The sequence below is a fragment of the Gekko japonicus genome, unplaced genomic scaffold (genome assembly GCF_001447785.1).
Source record: "Gekko japonicus isolate JY-2015 unplaced genomic scaffold, Gekko_japonicus_V1.1 scaffold64, whole genome shotgun sequence".
In the NCBI taxonomy this organism is placed as follows: domain Eukaryota; kingdom Metazoa; phylum Chordata; class Lepidosauria; order Squamata; family Gekkonidae; genus Gekko; species Gekko japonicus.
In genome coordinates this window covers 1,010,954-1,029,036 of record NW_015170277.1, presented here as the reverse complement: position 1 = coordinate 1,029,036, position 18,083 = coordinate 1,010,954, and the positions used below count along the sequence as shown (strand labels likewise).

The 18,083-nt window shown below is 47.4% G+C and overlaps 1 protein-coding gene across 2 annotated transcripts in view; it reads right to left on the bottom strand.

Moving 5' to 3' along the window:
* The window catches only part of LOC107115913 (lysine-specific demethylase 2B-like), a 64,843-nt gene extending 46,771 nt beyond the window's left edge, over positions 1-18,072 (bottom strand). Inside the window, exons 1-2 of one of the 2 annotated variants that reach the window (XM_015417708.1) lie at positions 17,997-18,072; positions 3,758-3,811 (exon numbers count right to left, since the gene is read on the bottom strand). Coding sequence is in view for 1 of the 2 variants with exons in the window: in XM_015417707.1 (XP_015273193.1) it covers positions 17,997-18,035 (39 nt within the window). In the remaining variant the exon portion in view is untranslated. The remainder of the gene's footprint in view (positions 1-3,757; positions 3,812-17,996) is intronic. The other variant, XM_015417707.1, reaches the window with a different exon arrangement.
* Between the last annotated feature and the right edge of the window lie 11 nt (positions 18,073-18,083).

Sequence of the window (18,083 nt, the reverse complement as noted above, 5' to 3'; positions counted from 1 at the left end):
AAAGAGTTTTCACTTGTAGTTTTGTGATGATTTTTTTTTGCTATCTATGCATTTGTAATGTCGCTTGTGCTTAACGCTCCCTCTAAGCTTTGGAGCCTTGTGAGCAGAAATTCTACTTTGTCAGCGACTGGCATTAAAGTTGTGAGCGAGCGATTTGGCAGCTGCATAGATTTAGTTTGCTCTGGAGCCCTCCTTCCCGGACTAAGACAAAAATGTGTGCGCTTGGGGTTAAAAAACTGTGAGCCAGAGCTTAGAGGGAACACTGCTTGTGATGTTTGCTTATTTATGCGAAACACGAGTCTGCGGCTGAAAACGAGATCCTGAGCGCTCATCCTCCATAACGTGTATTGAACTTACCCCCGTGTCATCATGACATCATTGTCCTGAGCCCTCCCCCTCCCCAGCAGCGGAAGACAAGCACATCGAGTGGTCGGTGGGGAGCGACATCATGACGGTGGGACAGGGGGACGCGGAGGCATTCTACGTGACAGGAGGGAAGGGAGGCAACTTGACGCAGGGCTGCCATTTTCAGTGGCAACTCTGAGTTTCTCAGTCTATGTCGTTCTGCCAGCCAAGGGGAACATCCCCTATCCTCTAGCAGTCAGTGATTCTACAAGAGACCATGAAAAAGCAGAAGCACGAACCAATGGTGATTTCTCCTTTTTGGTAGGCTCTTTTGAGAGCCTTCTCCGAGCAGAAAATAAACTAGCTTCAGAGGGAATGCGTCGTTTAAGAAAATCTGCGTTTTAAGGAGGCCAGGCTTCTTGCTTCTTCCTCACTTTCATTCCATTCCTACGGAGGCTAAAACAGGGAACTAACGTGTTTCAAGGGTTTCTTCAACGAAATAAGTCACTAGTATCAGTATGTATCCCGGCCTCGCTCGTGGGAAGGTGCCACCTCCTGGCTTCCGTTTCCAGTCTGTAAGGGGAAATTTTGTGACTGCCTTCACGGGTGCTAAGAGGAAAAGCGGCATAAATACTGGAAAGTAGACTGCCCTTTAAACGAAAAGTGGCGTGTGTGTGGTGAATTCAACATTCAGCACATGAAACACTTCAAGACAGTGCATCCTCCGTGGAATGTCTGCACCTTGAGAATCCAACGGATGATGCTGTTAATTATATTAAGCATTTTAAAGGCCAGCTTTGTCTCGCACCTGTGCTCAAGTCCAACCTTTGCCGAAGGTTCACTTGCATGGCCTCAAACAGGTCAATCTCTCAGCCTCAATTCCCACTCCGTAATTTAGTACATATATCTATGTAATTTCTTTAAAACAGTTCTGATATAGTTGCTGTAGATTTTCCGGGTTGTGTGGCCATGGTTTTGGCATTGTAGGACCTGACGTTTCGCCAGCAGCTGTGACTGGCATCCTCAGAGGTACAGAAAGATGGCGTACTCTCTCTGTCAAGGTGAGAAGGAAAATGGTAGGCAGGTAATTTATATCTACTCCAGAAGGTGGGGTAGGGCTGAGTCATTATCTTGTAGGCGTTCCTCAGGCTATGAACATGCTAATGGAGGAGCTTTCTTGAGGAGGTTCTTTTATATATGGATTATTTCCTGAGGAGGTTTCCTGTTTCCTGAGGAGGTTCTTTTGTATGTGGATTGGCTGTTGAAATTGTATGTGGATTGGCTGTTATACCTCTGAGGATGCCAGTCACAGCTACTGGCGAAACGTCAGGTTCTACAATGCCAAGACCACGGCCACACAACCCGGAAAATCTGCAGCAACTAACGAACTCCGGCCGTGAAAGCCTTCGACAACATATAGTTCTGATATAATTTCTATAAAATCGTTCCATCCCTCCTGTCCCCGACGATGGACTCAAGGCAGCTTATTAATTGGTTTTATTAACCCCCCCCTCCAGAAACGTAAAACCAAAACTATCCATCCAATGACCCCAGTCCTAACTCAAACCCCATTAAAAGCCCCCCCAGCGGAAAAATACAGCACGACATCTCCCCCTGAATTCTGGCAAAGAGGCGGCCCTCCTCATCTCCTTTGGCAGTCCGTTGGACAAGGTAGATGTGACAGCAAAACACGCTTCCCTGGTACAGGAGTCCTGCTGTACTAGAACCCATGTGGGTTGGGGGTCCTGTGCCCAGGGAACTGGGGAGGCAGCAGGTCTCCTTGAATGGAGCACAACAGCGGGGACAGGCACCCCAGGCTTCCGCTGTGTCTTTCTTGGTAGCTATTTTACGCTCTCCCATCCAGCAGAATGGATTTCACCGGCTTCTGTATGGAATCCGGCCCTTGCTAGCAACACGGAGGGGCCTCAAGGAAGGAAGGAGGGGGCCTCTGCGCGAATGCCGTAGTGACTACAAAGCACTCGGCACGTTAGGAGCGCCAGGTAAGCAGGAAGAGGAATGAATAAGGAGGCGATCCAAACATTCCAGCCTATATCTCTTCCCCCTGCTGTGCTCAAGCAGCCCATTTGCCACAATAGGAACCTGCATAATTCACAACCACATCCAGTGAACATCGATCATTTGGCCCATCCACCACCTTCGCCTCCCTTGATTCTATCCCAAACTTATCAAATAGAATCTCATCATTTGCCCCCAGCCTTGCATTCAGATCCCCTCCCATAATTAACTCTGCGTTGGGATATGCCTGCAAACAGTGGGAACACAATAGGAACCTTGGTCTCTGAGTACCAGTTGCCGGGGGGAAGGGGGAATTGTTGCCTTCGTGCCTTGCCTAGAGACAGTTCTACAAGGGGTGCAACCAGGGGTCATTTCCTGCAGGAGCGCACAGGAGCGGAGCTCCGGCAGTAAAGAGCCCAAGCAAGAAGCAGCCAGGTAAGTTGCAGTGGGTGTTGCCTTCTGACACATTTCTGGTGATGTCAGGGGGTGTGGTATATGCAAATAAGTTATGCTAATGAGCTCCTGCACCTCCTTTTCTACGAAATGACCCCTGGGTGCAACCATTCTAATCTGCAGCCGCCTCCCCCTTCCAAGAGCCAAAGCAGCTAACACTTCTTCTTCCTCATTCCCCGGGCGCTTTTAAATACAGCACGGTAAGTCACCTATGCACAGCTTGCCATGCAATGTTGGGAGGCAAAGGCGATGGAGGTGAAAGAAGGAGGTAGCTGTTGGATTGGCGGGGGGGGGGGGGGGGGGGGAGATGTGCAGGCTACTGGCCTCCCATATCCACAACCTGAGGGCACTGCCTCACCTTGCCTTGCTAGAACGCTAGTCCTGGTGTGGCTCGTGAGCTTCTGGTTGGCTACTGTGGAACAGAGGATGCTGGACTAGACATGCCTTGGGTCTGATGCAGCTGAGCTCTTTTTTATGTTCTTATGAGCCAGGTTCAGCTATTTCAGTTAGCCTCTGGTAGGTTTAGTGATTTTAAGCAACATGCCATTAAAAAAAAACCTCAGTTTGGTTTGAAAGAAATGAAAATCTGATCATGTGTGTCTCAAAGAGCATTCTGAAAAGGCAAAGGACCACTGCCAGCCTACCCCTTGAAGGGACCTTCAGGGTTACATGAAAAGCTTGCAAGAATAGTTAGAAAATATTTCCAGTTATGTCTGTGTAACTCTTACAATCAGTGATCCAAATCTGGGGTTTTAACCTGTCAGAGAATTCTTGGGTTTCAGTTACATGCCAAAAAGCTCATGATCAGACACAAGGGAAATCAGCCCTGCTAAAGCAGATACATTAATAAAAGGAACTCAAATTCTTTTCTTTTTAAAATTCTTTTTTTTTTGTCCCCAAGAGAGCACTGCCAGAAACAAAATCTGCAAAGAATTTGACTTACAAACAGGAAGCCGCCTTCCACCCCTCGGCCTTCAAAAGGTTTTCAGTCACATGCCTGGGGAATATTAAAGACATTGTTTGCTCAACATTTTGCTGACAGGTTCCGAATGTCACCAAATTTAGCCGTTTAAACCAATGTTAAAAATTCAAATGAGAATAACAAGGCAATAAATGCATGCAGTGCTCCTGGTTCCACAGACCAAATCGTGAATAAGGCAATTTGAGTTCCTAATAGCCTCATTATCAAGGGCCCAGCCCGCAGCCAGTTCCCTCCGTGCCTTTTGATTCGCCTTCTGGCTGAAAAGCGCTCTGCATCTTCATACGCGAGAGAGAGGGAACCTGACTTGTGCTGTAAATCAGAGACAACAGGAACAGTTGTTGGGAACTTCTGTGCCAGTCCTACCGAATTGCTGTGGAATGCATACGAGAGTCTGTGATCCTGTGCAAATCCCATTCATTTAACATAGGAAGAGCCCTGCTGGATCAGACCAGTAGTCCATCTAGTTCAGCATCCAGTCTCATACAGTGGCCATGCGGGTCCTCTGGAGGGCCAACAACAGGGCATAGAGGCCGAGACCTTCCCCTGGTGTTGCCTTCTGGCTCTGAGATTCAGAGGTGACTGGCTCTGAACGTTGTTCCAAAGGGACTGGCCCAGGAGAAGTTCCCCAGTGGATTGTGCCCACTGAAGAAAGGTCTATAGAGAGATATTTCTATTTGTGATTAAAGGCAGCGTAAAAGTTTTTAAAAGCATTATGAGAGGCATGCTCAGGAAGAAAAAAAAAACACTTGCAGCAATTGAGAATCATTAGGCCAAGAAAAGTTAATAGAAGCTGGCTTTTCCACTTTTAGGCCACAAATAAGTATCATGGGGAAACGTGGGCAGATGGGTCAGGAAAAAACTGTTACGAGCTAGTTATTTTTGAGAACTTGTTTGCAGTGCTTCTGTGTCATTTGCATTTCCAAGAAGGACAGGAGGAGGCAGTGTGGGTGAAGGGACCACAAGTTGCTCTCTCCCCTGGGTTCAAATCCTTGCGCTCTGTGAACTCACTGGGTGCTGCTAAGGGAATCTCATTTTCTCACCTTCAGTTTTCCATCTTTAAAAGGGAAGTACGGGAATGAAGGAATAAAGAAAAACCATCCTCCACTGAAAGCACTAGAGAACACAATACTGGGGCTGTCAAAGGACTGATATATTTTTAGTTGATTAATCATTTGCCTGTCAAAAATCTAGAAAAACTGACCAATTAGATTTAAACACATACCATATTACCAAATCCTCTTTCTTCATACCTTTATGGCAGGAGGGTAAGTGTGAGATAACATAACTTCTATCATTGCTAGGAAGAAGGTACGTTATTTTTCCCTTCATACTATTTACAAGGCACCAGGGATTCAAATTAAAAATCCCAAACCAAAAACAAACAAAAATGGTGTGTTTTTAACTCACACACAGATGTAAATTTGTCCTCAGTGATTAAAACTGGGCACTAATCAACGACAACTTTAACTGCTTTACTAACTGAAACAATTAAAAGTTGCAGCCTCAATAAACAATAATAGAAAATTGATACTGTCCTGTTTGTTTGATTGGCGTACCATTTTAATGGGGCAACACCAGAGTAAAAGCCTTTTAAGCATCTATCAGCAGCGATGAGCATTTGTTAATGTCAGTTCAGTTCAGAAATTCGTGAGTGTGTGTGTGTGTGTGTGTGTGTTTTCCTATGCTTTATTTTTCTGCGGAAAATTTCCCATTTCTAAATATTGTTTTATAAAATTAACAGCAATGAATGGATGCCATTGCCAATATAATATCAGGAAAATCTGGCAGTTCCAGTGTTGTAATTAATGCTTTTTGGTAATTCTCCATAGGAATTATGTGACAGAGTACATGTATTTTATTGATTTGTGAATCAGGAGTGGGGGGTAAAACTACAAATACATGTAATAATCAATATTTTTTTTTAAAGTTACAAATTTGTCAGATTGGCTTTGCAAGTCAAATCAAAACTGACAGTGTTTATATGACTGTTCCCACATGGTGGAAGGGATATTGCAATCATCCGTCTAATATGGACCTAACAAGTAATCCAAGCAAGGAGGTACCCCAGTGACTTCTCTGGATGAGAAATGGACTGTTGAAAGAGGTGAGTGGACAATCACATCCTCAGCATATTGTGCCCAGTTCTTTGGCTGTGGTAAAGTCAGCATGCTCACAGTTTCCAGTGTTTTCATATTCCCTACTTAAATTTAAACAGTACAAGGGAAGTGCATGCTATATTGTCTGTACATTTTACAAGCATTATGCCAATAGAAATAATTTCCAGTTAAAACTTTGCATTTGCCTGAATATAAATCACACAACTTACGTTCGCCCCCGAATCAAATATTTCAGTTCAAGTATCTGTTGCTACCGTTATACAAAATTACTTTAAAAAAAACAACACTTATTAAATCTAAGTTAAAAGAAACATGCTCAGTCAGATTCACACCCTATTGAAGGCATCAGATAATTTTCTGAAAAGGTTTCTGGGAAACGGTTCCATTTCCATTTCTTCTGGAAAATCCACATCACTGGTTCAATTCAATCCAGCGAGTGCCATGCTTGTAGGAAACAGGTTGGAGAACACTGAGCCCTTTGGGATCTGGTCCGTGCCAAATGGCGATCATCGATTTCGGGACAGTGGGGGCAGGTAGAGGGAATGCCCATTTAGAGCCTACGATAAAGACTGGAGGACACTGAAGGGTCAGCACTAATCAACCATCTGGTAGGCAGGGCTTTTTTTGTAGAAAAAGCCCACCAGGAGCTCATTAGCATAACAGGCCACACCCAACAGCAGAATCAAATTAGCATATTAGGCCACACCCCATGCCTTCCCTTGGCTTGTCCAGGCACCCCGCGACTGCGGGGAGCCTGGGCAAGCCGAAACTTGGACAGGCCAGGTAAGGCACAGGGAGGCATTTAAATGCCTCCCTGATCCTTCCAGGGGCCCCCCTGCCTCGGAGTCGCCGGGGGTCGCTCTCCAGGCCTTCCCTCTGTAGCCACACACACAGAGGTTTTGGCTGTAGTAGGCGTGGCCAACTCTGAAGTGAGCCGGAACTCCGTTCCTGTGCGTTCCTGCTCAAAAATAGCCCTGCTGGTAGGGATGCCGGCCTCCAGGTGGGACTTGGAGGTCTCCTGAAATTACAGCTCCTCTCCTGGGTCAGTTCCCTGAAGAAAACGGATGCTTTGGAGAGTGGACTCTGTGTCACTGTATCCCACGAAGGTCCCTGTCCTTCTCAGATCCCATCCCCAATTTTCCACCCCCAGTTTCCCAACCTGGATCTGGCAATTATACCCCCTATCCCCTCCCATTGTCCGGGGGGGGGGGGGGGAGACACATGGTAACCCTAGGAAATGGTGAGGCATCCTCTTCCCCTCCCTTCAAAAGGAGATCTGCACGGTCAAAGGTCACAGGAGGGAAGAATCTCAAGTGCAGAGTGAAAGACAAGAACTTTGCCACTGTGTGTGCGTCAGGATCTCTGCATACACTGGGTATCCAAAGACCGAAATGGCCTTCCATTATTTAGGAAACGAAATAATCACAGAAACCAAAAATGTCTGGAATCATACCATTTTAGTATTCCAATATATCCTCTACCAAAGGAATGAAATTTCCTCCAGAACAGTTTTAGACAAGATGATTTAATGGATGCTTTCCCGCTGTAAGTTCTGTGATCAATAATTTACAACCTGCCGAAGTTTTCCTAATTATTTCTCAACAGCAAAGTAAAGGAAAGGAATCCTCACTAGGGAAGGGGAGCTTCCAGAGTTCAAACAGAAATTTTTAAGTTAGCAAAGGGATTTTTACGAAAATTGTACTGCTTTTTCAAAACCTCTCTCGCATTTGTAAAGGAACGCACCCTTGCGCCTTTTTTTAATCTGTGGCAGGCTCTAGGGTTGCCAAGTGAATTTAACTCACCGGTAGGGGAGCCTCGCTGCGCTCCGGGAGCTGTTCTTTGTCGGGCGCGGGCGCGCCGCCAGCACGTCACCAGAAGTGACACGTGACGTCGATCATGTTGAGGGCGTGGCCCCGATCGCCGGAGGGAAAACCATAGAGTTTTCCCTCCAACGATCATGATCGGGGCTACGCCCCCAACGTGATCGACGTGGTTGCGCAGCCACGCTGCGCTTCGGGAGCCGGAGTTCCCCCCGGGGCCCGATTTCGCGGCGGCGGAAATCGGGCCTCCAAAGCGGGGGTTTACCCGCCCCCACTTGGCAGGCCTAGCAGGCTCGCAAAGAGCCACCTGGGCTGACTGCCTGGTACAATTTAAAATCACCTTCAGGGAAGCAGGCAGGAAAGTTTTATAGAAGACGGCTCCCCCCTCCCCTTGAATGGCTGACATAACCAAACATGGGGAAGGAGACTTGTCAAATGTTTTAGACCCCACGGTCCCCATTAACACCTTCCCTAGTGCTAACTAAGCATTTTTGGAAAGTTGGCAGGGTAGGGTTGCCAGGTCTGGGTTGGAAAATACCTGGAGACTTTGGGGGTAGAGCCAGGAGAGAGCGGGGTTTGGGGAGGGGAGGGGCCTCAGCATGGTACAGTGCCATAGAGTCCACCCTCCAAAGCAGCCATTTTCTCCAGGGGAGCTGATCTCTGTCAACTGGAGATCAGTTGTAAAAGCGGGAGATCCCCAGGCCCCCACCTGGAGGCTGGCAACCCTAAGGCAGGGCCAGGTGTGGCCTTTTGCTCATCAGGGTTTCTGATGGGCTGGGCTGGGCAAATTTTTGAAAATGTTGCTTTGGCAGAAGCTGCCACCATGGCACACAAGGATCTTTGCTGTGTGACTAAAGGTACAGTAGCCATTTTGTGACTGGCTCCGCCTCCTGTGGCCGCCATTTTGTGGCCGGGCCCACCACCCTGTGTCAGAATTACAAAGGTGCCCACAGGCTCAAAAAGGGTGGGGACCAATTCTCCCTCTTAGCTGTGGAGCCTTGTGAGCAAAAATTCTACTTTGTGAGCTACTGGCATTAGAGTTGTGAGCAAGCGATTTGGCCACTGCCTAAATTAGTTTGCTCTGGAGCCAGCCTTCCAGAGCCAAGACAAAAATGTGTGAGCCGGAGGCTAAAAAACTGTGAGCTGGCTCACACTAACTCAGCTCAGAGGGAACACTGGTGGGGACACCAGGTTTAAGGACTAGCAACGCTTGTGCATTTTTTTTTCATAGAAAGGACTCAACAGCCTGCAGGTCAATATGGAGCACCCTTGCAAATGATACTGGCCTTATACCAATTTAATTGTCATGGCATTCCCCAAAGGAGTACTCTAGACTGTTGAAGGGGCTGAGAATTCTCCGTTGCGAGATTCCTAGCGCTCCTCAACAGAACAATTGCCTCACCAAGAAACCCTGGGAACAGAGTGATTGTGAAACCAGCTTAAGTCTGTAGGACAAGAATGCCACAAATTGCACTGGGAGGTGCAGGAGAAACCGATATAAATACTTTGCTTTGGCCAGGCTCCTGCAGCTGGTCACCCTGGTGACTCAGCACCCCACCAACCAATGTTAGGAGCAGGAAAGAAAGAAAGACAGGGAAGATTTTTATTTGCTAATCTGATTTTGATGGTGGCTGGTTAATTCACAGACGCATGCAACTGTCTGAATACTGATTTTAATGTTTAATTATTGCTGATTTTAATGTGATTGGACTGTTGATGTATTTTAATGTTGATGGTCTGTTTAATTGTTGTTTCACTGCAGGCTTTTTACTGATTGGGTTTTGACTGCTATTGTTGTTTCAATCAAAGAGGGGAAGCCATGCCAGGAGCTACTACACTGAGAGCATGGGGAATCAATATTTAAACATTCTCTCTTAGTTATATGTAGTCAATTGGGCTGGTAACAGATACGGTGGATTAGTCACTTCTTTGCGAGATTATTTTTAATGGGTCCAAACCAAGAAGTATTGTTAATTATACGTCGGGCATATTTAAAGGAAATATTCTGGGAAAGACTCATGCTGACGAGCGACTATTTGAAAACTGGGAATCAAGGGTGATGCAGCAAAGATTTTGAAATGGTATTTTTGTGTTTGGGGGGGGGGGGGGAGATTATGATGTTGGTAGCCCAGATTATATATGGAACCAAACAAGCCAGCCCTACGAATGAGAGCTCTCACACCATAAACCGAGAGGACACGTGTGTATTCCAACCAAGAAGAAGAGGAAGAGGAAGAAGAAGAAATTGGATTTATACCCCGCCCTTCACTCAGAGTCTCGGAGTGGCTTACAATCTCCTTTCCCTTCCCCTCCCCACAACAGACACCCTGTGAGGTAAACTGGGAGAGCTCTTTCGAGGACTGCTCTTTTAAGGACAGCTCTGGCAGAACTATGGCTTGTCCAAGGTCACACACAGACTTCATATACTACAATAGAGACATATATGCATTTATGTGTTTGTGTGTGTATAAATAAATAAAATATTGTAGCATGTTCCATTTCTCTTGCTGCATGGAGGGAGAAAGAGAGGAAGAAAGACGAGGAAAAAAGACGAGGAAGAAAGACAGAAAGAGGAGGAAGAAAGAAAGGCGAGGAAGGAAGACGAGGAAGAGATCAGATTTATACCGCACCCTTCACTCGGAGTCTCAGAGCAGTTTACCATCTCCTTCCCTTCCCCTCTCCACAACAGACACCCTGTGAGGTAGGTGGGGCTGAGAGAACTCTGAGAGAACTGTCCTTGAGAGAACAGCTCTGAGAGAACTGTGGCTTGCCCAAGGTCACCCAGCAGCTGCACATGGAGAAGTGGGGAATCAAACCCGGTTCTCCCAGATTAGAGTCCGCGCACTTAACCACTACACCAAACTGGCCCTACTACAACTATACCAAACCAGAATCCTATCACTCCAAGTGGATTAACTCAAAGAAAGTACAAATTGCCCCAATGGACTGAGTCAGAAAACATTCTATTCTGTTCCTGCAGTGCCAGCCAGATGTTCCTGGAAGCTCACAAGCCGGGCGTGAAAACAACAGCTATCTCATATGTATCTACTGCATTTCACAGATATATTTCCTGTGACCACGGAACATCCATTTTGCTGTCGTGTCTAATAAATGTGTGGATAGACTTTATCTTCCAGAAATCTGGAATAATATGAAACACTTCACATTTATATAATACTCCAGAGCGTGTGTCATATGTACCTGCTGTAGTGTGTTACACGCATTATCTAAGTAGTCTCAAAAATAATCCTATAAGGTAGGCCAGCATGACCATCCCCATATTGCAGATGGGAAACTGCCTGAGAGAGACTGGCTCACCTAAGGCCCTCTAGTGAGTTTGTGGCAGAAGTGAGTGGCTAAAAGGTCACGGTCTCTACCAGCTCTCTTGGTTCTCTTCCAAAACTGCACCTTAGGGATATGAGAAATCCATCTAGATTTTAGACACTAGAATAAGCACCAAGGACGCTTGGACCAGGTTGTGATTCAGTGCTACTGTCCTGGCCGTGTATTAGCCAGGCCCTAAGCGCCATGACGATGCCAGACAGCCTCTAGCATTTAAAGCAAAATAACTGAACAGCTCCAAACACCAGCTGATTAAGCTGTACAGAGCAGACTCAAGCGCCGAGTCTCCTGTGAAACGAGCAGCCGCTTAAAAACCAGGTGGAGAAACGGCATCTCCTCTGTTACGTTCTCTGTCTCAGCCTGACAATAATTGCTTTGTGAATCCCATCGTGACATTTCCTTCCGCCAGCCACACAATGGAAAGATCAATACTCACGAGAAAGCCATCCACAGAGTGCCACACTAAATGGAGGGAGGTCTTGCAGGAAGCTCAGCTGCTCGCTTACAATATTTTAAATGGAAACAAAATGTCAGGATGTGATCCATACGAGGGAAAGCAAAAATCCTAGATACATTCAACCTCTGCAGCCCACTTTCTGCATTATAAGACAGTCTGGGGTTTTGTCTTGAGTCCTGATTTTTGCTCTTGCCTAGAGTCCTACGACATTTTTTATTGGAGGTCCTTGCTGTCTGAACAAATTGGGTTTTAAAATTTTTTTTAATCCACCTTAAGTTTCAGTGAGAAAGGGTGTGTATGAAAAATAAAGTTAATAAAGGCCCCGGGCACACGGGCCGGATATCACCGGGGGGGGGGGGGGGGGGGGGGGTTTTTACCCCCACGGGAACTCCCGCCATTGCGCGATCAGGCATCCCCACGCGGTCCCGTCGAGGTCCCGTGGTTAGGGGGGAGGTGCCGATCACACAACGCACCAAAGAAGCGGCGCGGGAAACGGGGTTGTGTGTTGTTTTATTTAACCTGAAGTATGTGCATGCCCCATTGGGTGCTTGTGCGCATCCCTGGAGACTTCGGGGGGGGGGGATCTTTTCGCAATAGGGCATGGGCGAGCGCCGGATGCCACCGGAAACACGATCAGACGCCCACCCTTGCCCCGCGGTTTCTGGAAACTAGTACCTCCGAGGTACTCGTTTTTAACCACGCATCTTCGGAGGGAAGCCTCGAGTTCGCCACGGGAGCTCTACGCTTCCCAGATGAGGCGGTGAGATCACGCCCGGAAAATCCGCCTATCATCCGTCAAGTAACGTGGCTACTGCTCCGTGTGACCGCAGCCAAAATAACTTAAATGTACTGGCAAGGCCCACTCATTGGTATAAATCCAATATCTTCTCTCTTCTCACTCATTGCAACGGGCTTGACTTCGAAGTGGATATGCTTATAATCACAGCAGCAGGCCCTCTGTGCGGCAAAAAAAAACCCAACCCGGCAGGCAATTTCCATTCTATGAAGGGGTGTGTGTGTGTGCCAATTCTGCACCATACATGTAAATTATACAAACTGACTGTATTTGCATGAACTGACTGTATTTGCATGAGTCCAGTAGCACCTTAAAGACTTAACAAAACTTGTGGCAGGGCATGACATTCCGTAAACCACTGCTCACTTGAAGAATCAGGTTCTCCTGGACTCTTGCTCTTTTCTACTGCTGCGTACGGACTGACAAGGCTACCCACCTTGATCTATATTTTGTACCGTTTCCCTACTTTGGTGTAATTCTTTCTAAGTTTGCAAATCTTAGTGGCAGAGGGGCTATGTGGAGAGCTGAACACCCTCCCTCCCCCACTGAAGATCTGATTCAGCCCCCCCCCGCCCAATTCCCGGCTTCTGTCCTGACATTTCAGCTGGCGGGCACTGCCGCACACGCACTTCCAAATGTCCACGATGATAAGGACAAGAAACTTTTGCAAAAATGAAACGGATGATTCTCAGAAAGTTGCACTCTGCAACCAACACCACGGCCTGTGCGTCTGCTGATGCACTTGCAAGAATCATGTTTTGCATGCATTATTACCATCACTGTGATTTAACTGGCACTTAACACAAGCAATTAGTGCTACGGCATTGCATATCGGCCCTCTTGGACCTGAGAGGACCGGAAGTACTAGCCCAGCGGGACCATCAGGCTCACTCACGATAAAGCACTCCTTCACATTCTCACCTGATCTCTCATACAAGACCTGCAAAATCCTTAGCCTTTAAATTCTTGCTCTCTCTTTTTAGAATACAAGCAAATTCCCACACACACACCTCCAAGGCTATCTTTGCAGCCAGGAGTACTTTGATTCCCAGGAAGCCGAGTTCCTCACCATGTACTACAGACTCACAGCACAGACAGACCTGCATGTAACTGCAGCTCCTTCGATAACAAGAATCCTTCCTGTCAGACCTTAAGACACGCTGCTGTCGAAACCATCTTGGGTAAGGAAAAGATCGGACCAATTAAAAATGTAAATGGAGCGTTTCCTTCTCCTCTGTCTGTAACTGTCTCCCCCGCCCATCGCGCACATACAACTGACTAGTTGGTAGCACTGCCAGTTCACAAGCACTTCACCAACAGTTTTTGTGTGTGTGTGTGTAGCACACAAAGGCAGGTACGCAGGCATGCTAAGCAGGGATCGGCTTGCCTCTCTAAGGAGTTTTCAGGCCCCAGCAGGTGAGAAGAGAGTCAAGGAAATGGGCAGGCTTCAGAGAATGTAAGGATGGAAGGTGGGAAATACAGCCACGAGGACACTGCTGTGACCTGGGCCAGTGGCTCACAAATGGGTCTTGAACCCTCAACCACAGAATGAGGGCCACAGATGGAATCAGAGCACAACGGGAGCAAAGTCTTGGTTAGTGGCCTCCTGAGAAGTCCCTACTGACTGCATTAGGCCAGGGGTGGGCAGACGGTAGGTCACGGTCTCCCTCAAGTATCCTGTCTGTTGGGGTTCTGGCCCAGAATGGTAAATAAAGTCCAGAAACCTTAGGCAAGACTGCAGACTCGGAACCACTTAAGCATCGATCAGCTGCCCCTCCAGTGGTAACAGACCTTGAGAGTGCTCTAGATTTATGAATGCGAAAAAAAAAGTACCGTAAGAAAGGTCAAAAGACAGAGCAGACGAAGCTGAAGCCATCCTACCTGACTTAGCTGCGGCCGCCGTGCCACAAGACACAGGTACATCCCGCAAAGTGCCTGTGATGTCACAGTGGGGGAACACCCAGCACCGCTTCACACCTGCTCTCCCAGCACCCCTGTTATATAGGCCCCTGTTCTTCTAATCGTTCAGACCGGAGATTGAAGCCAAGAGGCAGCACACTGAGCGAGGCCTCCCACAAGGACTGCACGGGGGAGGTGAGAGGGGCTTTTGCTCTTTTGGATTTACAATGGTATAACAACACAGGGGGCAGCAATGAAATGACAATATACAGAACAGTTGCTGCAAAGTGCACACAATTATAAGAATAATAGACAATGATTAAGCTATAATACTGATGAGCTTCATGATGTTTAATCTTTGTTCTTAACAGCAAGGCACCATCAAACAAAGGATGATGACATCAAGATGAACGGACAGGGATGAACTTCTCGAGACCGTTCGTTTCGATGACTCTTTATCATACAGGTCTCAATTCTGCATCCATGTACAATAAAATCAACGACTGGATATTCTTGAATTCAGACGCCTTCTTCCAAAGCTCTTAGCTAACAAGTATAACCTTTCAATCGGACGAACAAGACTTGTTTGGAGCTTTGGAAGAAGGCGTCTTAATTTAAGAATATCCAGCAGTTGATTTTATTGTACATGGATACAGAATTGAGACCTGTATGATAGAGTCATCGAAACGAACGGTAACTCGAGAAGTTCGGCCTGTCCGTTCATCTTCATGTCATCATCCTTTGTTTGATGGTGCCTTGCTGTTAAGAACGAAGATTAAACATCATGAAGCTCATCAGTATTATAGCTTAATCATTGTCTATTCTTCTGGATTTACCTCATGTTCTCGTTCAGACCGTTCACACTGGCTCCCTACTATGGTATTGCAAGGTTTTCTGGGCGACTGTGCAGGCAATACACCTACCTTTTTTGTCAGGCGACATGGCATTCTCTGCTTCCAGCCGACCAGAGGCGAGGCGTGCGAGAGGGCTCAGAGAGCTGCAAGCAGCCCCCGTGCCAAACACAGCCCCACAGCGCTGCTCCAGTTCCAGGCACTTGCCCCGGCAGCACAACTTGTGCCCCTGAATAGCAATCTCGTGGATTGTCAGCCAGATCCTATTGGACTGTGAAGTGGCACTTCATCTCTGGCAACGGGATTGGGTTCAGTAACCCGGTAAGGAAACTCTCCGCCCGTACGCTTCATTTAAAAGATGGGGCAGGTAGTGCTGGAACACACGTTGCATTTGGCATCAGACCCTTGGGCGCCACATCGGGGCACCAACTCCAGCAGCAAATGAGGCTCTTTGCTGACATGGTGGCACCAATGGCGCGTGCAGAAAGATAGGCTCAGAGCTCCGGGAGAGGAACCAATCAGGAACGACCGACAGGGTTCCAGGACAACTCAGTGATTCCATATCCCCAGCACGGGTGGACTAATCAGAAGCAGGGGGTGGGACTTGGCACCAGTGTTCCCTCTAAGCTGAGTTAGCGTGAGCTAGCTCAATTTTTCAGCCTCTGGCTCACAATTTTTTGCCTTCGCTCAGGAAGGATGGCTCCAGAACAAACTAATTTAGGCAGTGGCCAAATCGCTCGCCCACAACTTTAATGCCAATAGCTCACAAGGTAGAATTGTTGCTCACAGGACTCCACAGCTTAGAGGGAGCACTACTCGGCACTGGGCTTGTGAGGCTCAGCCCGGCACAATATTGCTGCTCCCAGCCAGGTCCTGCAGTTGAGAGCAGGAAGGGGATTTGGAGGAAGAACTCAGGCGGCAGGCGGCTGCTGGGAGACTCCGTTCTGCCTCCAGACGGGATGCCCTGACAGCATTTCAGCTGCATTCCCACTTTCTTTCAACTGCAAGGCACCCAAGTGTGGAACACGTGACCTTCAGAGGGCGTGTGTGTGGCTGTGTCTCTGTGCAGGAAACTCGGTGGGGACGAACCACCGTGACAGATGGGGGCACCTTGCAGGAATCCACAGTGTAAGCTGCGGCATCAAGCTAGGAGTAGTAGTAATAGGACCTGAGTACGCAGAGAGCCCTGCAAGGGGTGGTGTCACCCATAAAGGGGGACTGCATCCTCTGAAAGCCTCTAAATGCCAACTGTGTGGGTCCCACCTTGAGGGTTTATGAATACACCTTGATGGATGAAAGACAGCCACAGGACTGGTGGCCCGTCAGCTGCAGTTCTGCCAGAACCAGAGCTCAGTTCCAGCCGTCAGCGGGCAAAGCTGCAGAAGGGTGCTTGGCCTGAGGGCGTCTGGGAGACACTGCTGGGAGATGCTCACTGCTAGTCCAATGGGTTTTTCCAGACCAGGTCAAGGACCCCAGCCTGTTGTTTGCCCCAAGACGATTACTTCGTTGCTGCCTTCAGGTGTCACAAAGAAACCGGCGCCTGCTTACAATGGGCATGAACCTGGAGCATTGCTGGATTTCTGCATGCCCAGAGCTGTGATCAACCACATCCCAACCACAAAGTCCTCAATTCACCTACCTCCTCCAACTTGTTGTTGCATCCAAATCCAGGCAGAGTAACAATCTGGGGTTTGTTTCTTCCCCAGTAACTGGGATCCTTAAATCAGGATTAAACTGTAGTTAAGAATCCTAGTTCCCGGGAAAGAAACCAATCTCAAATTGTTAAGGTGCCCGCACAGAGATACCCACAACAAACTGGAGTTAGCGGAAGATCTTGGCGGGGGGGCGGGCTGGGGGGGGGGGGGGGGGAGATGCAAGCCAGGGTTTTTACACAGGTGGCCAGGCTTGTCAAATCTCAACAGTTCTGTGCCTCTTTGCTACCTGCCCGGCAATGTTCCCTCTAAGCCGTGGAGTCTTGTGAGCAAAAATTTCCACTTTGTGAGCAACTGGCATCAAAGTTGTGAGCGAGACCTTTTGGCTTCGAAGCTTAGTCTATCAAGGACAGGTCCCACATGAGATATGGTCTAAGGAAATAAGGGCTAGTCCCTATATTAAATGTAGCAACTCTTGAGAAGAGTCTTTAGAAACCAGGAAAATAACATTACAACATAAAGAAAACTTGTAGACGACACCAGTTAAGCTGCTTCTGAGGAAGTCAAGAGACGAAACCAAGTACAAGCCGGCTGCTTTGTAAAGCTTTATAAGCCTTATATTCTTTTGACTGCCAACAGCAACTGTTTTGGAATTCCACTGTTATCTTCTGGCTGTTGGCAGCAATTGACATTTTGTTGTATTATCATGTTATTGTAAAACATTAAGATATTGTATGGCTAGATTGTATAAACGTGAAAATTTTGTATACTTAGATACTACTATCAAGTATAAAAGCAATTGTATTAAGCATACATAACTGATGTTCTAGAATGTATTATTGAACTGATATTGGCCCCAGTTTTGTTGTCTTTGGAGTACTGCATAAATTAGCCTGCTCTGGAGCCCTCCTTCATGAGCTAAGACAAAAATGTGTGAGCCGGAGGCTAAAAAACTGTGAGCTGGCTCACACTAACTCAGCTTAGAGGGAACACTGCTGCCCGGTGCATTGAGGTTACAATGCAAACCACAAAAGGTTTGGAAACCTTTTCCCCATCAACAGAGCACAAAATTATGGGTGTTTCCTTTTACACACTTGGAGCTGCCTTGGTCCATCAAGGTCAGCATTGTCTACTCAGGCTGGTAGTAAGTCTCCAGGATCTCAGGAAGAGTCTTTTAGCCTCATTCCAGGCACCCGTGTAACCACGTTTGAAATGAGATGCTATTTCACGTGAGAACGGAGCAATAACGTACTCGAGCATCCTTACCTTTGTTCTGTCCTCAATCTCATAGATGCGAAGCTGCATGGGAACGTTAAAGCTGTGCAGGATGTTTCCACCGAACACCAGGGAATC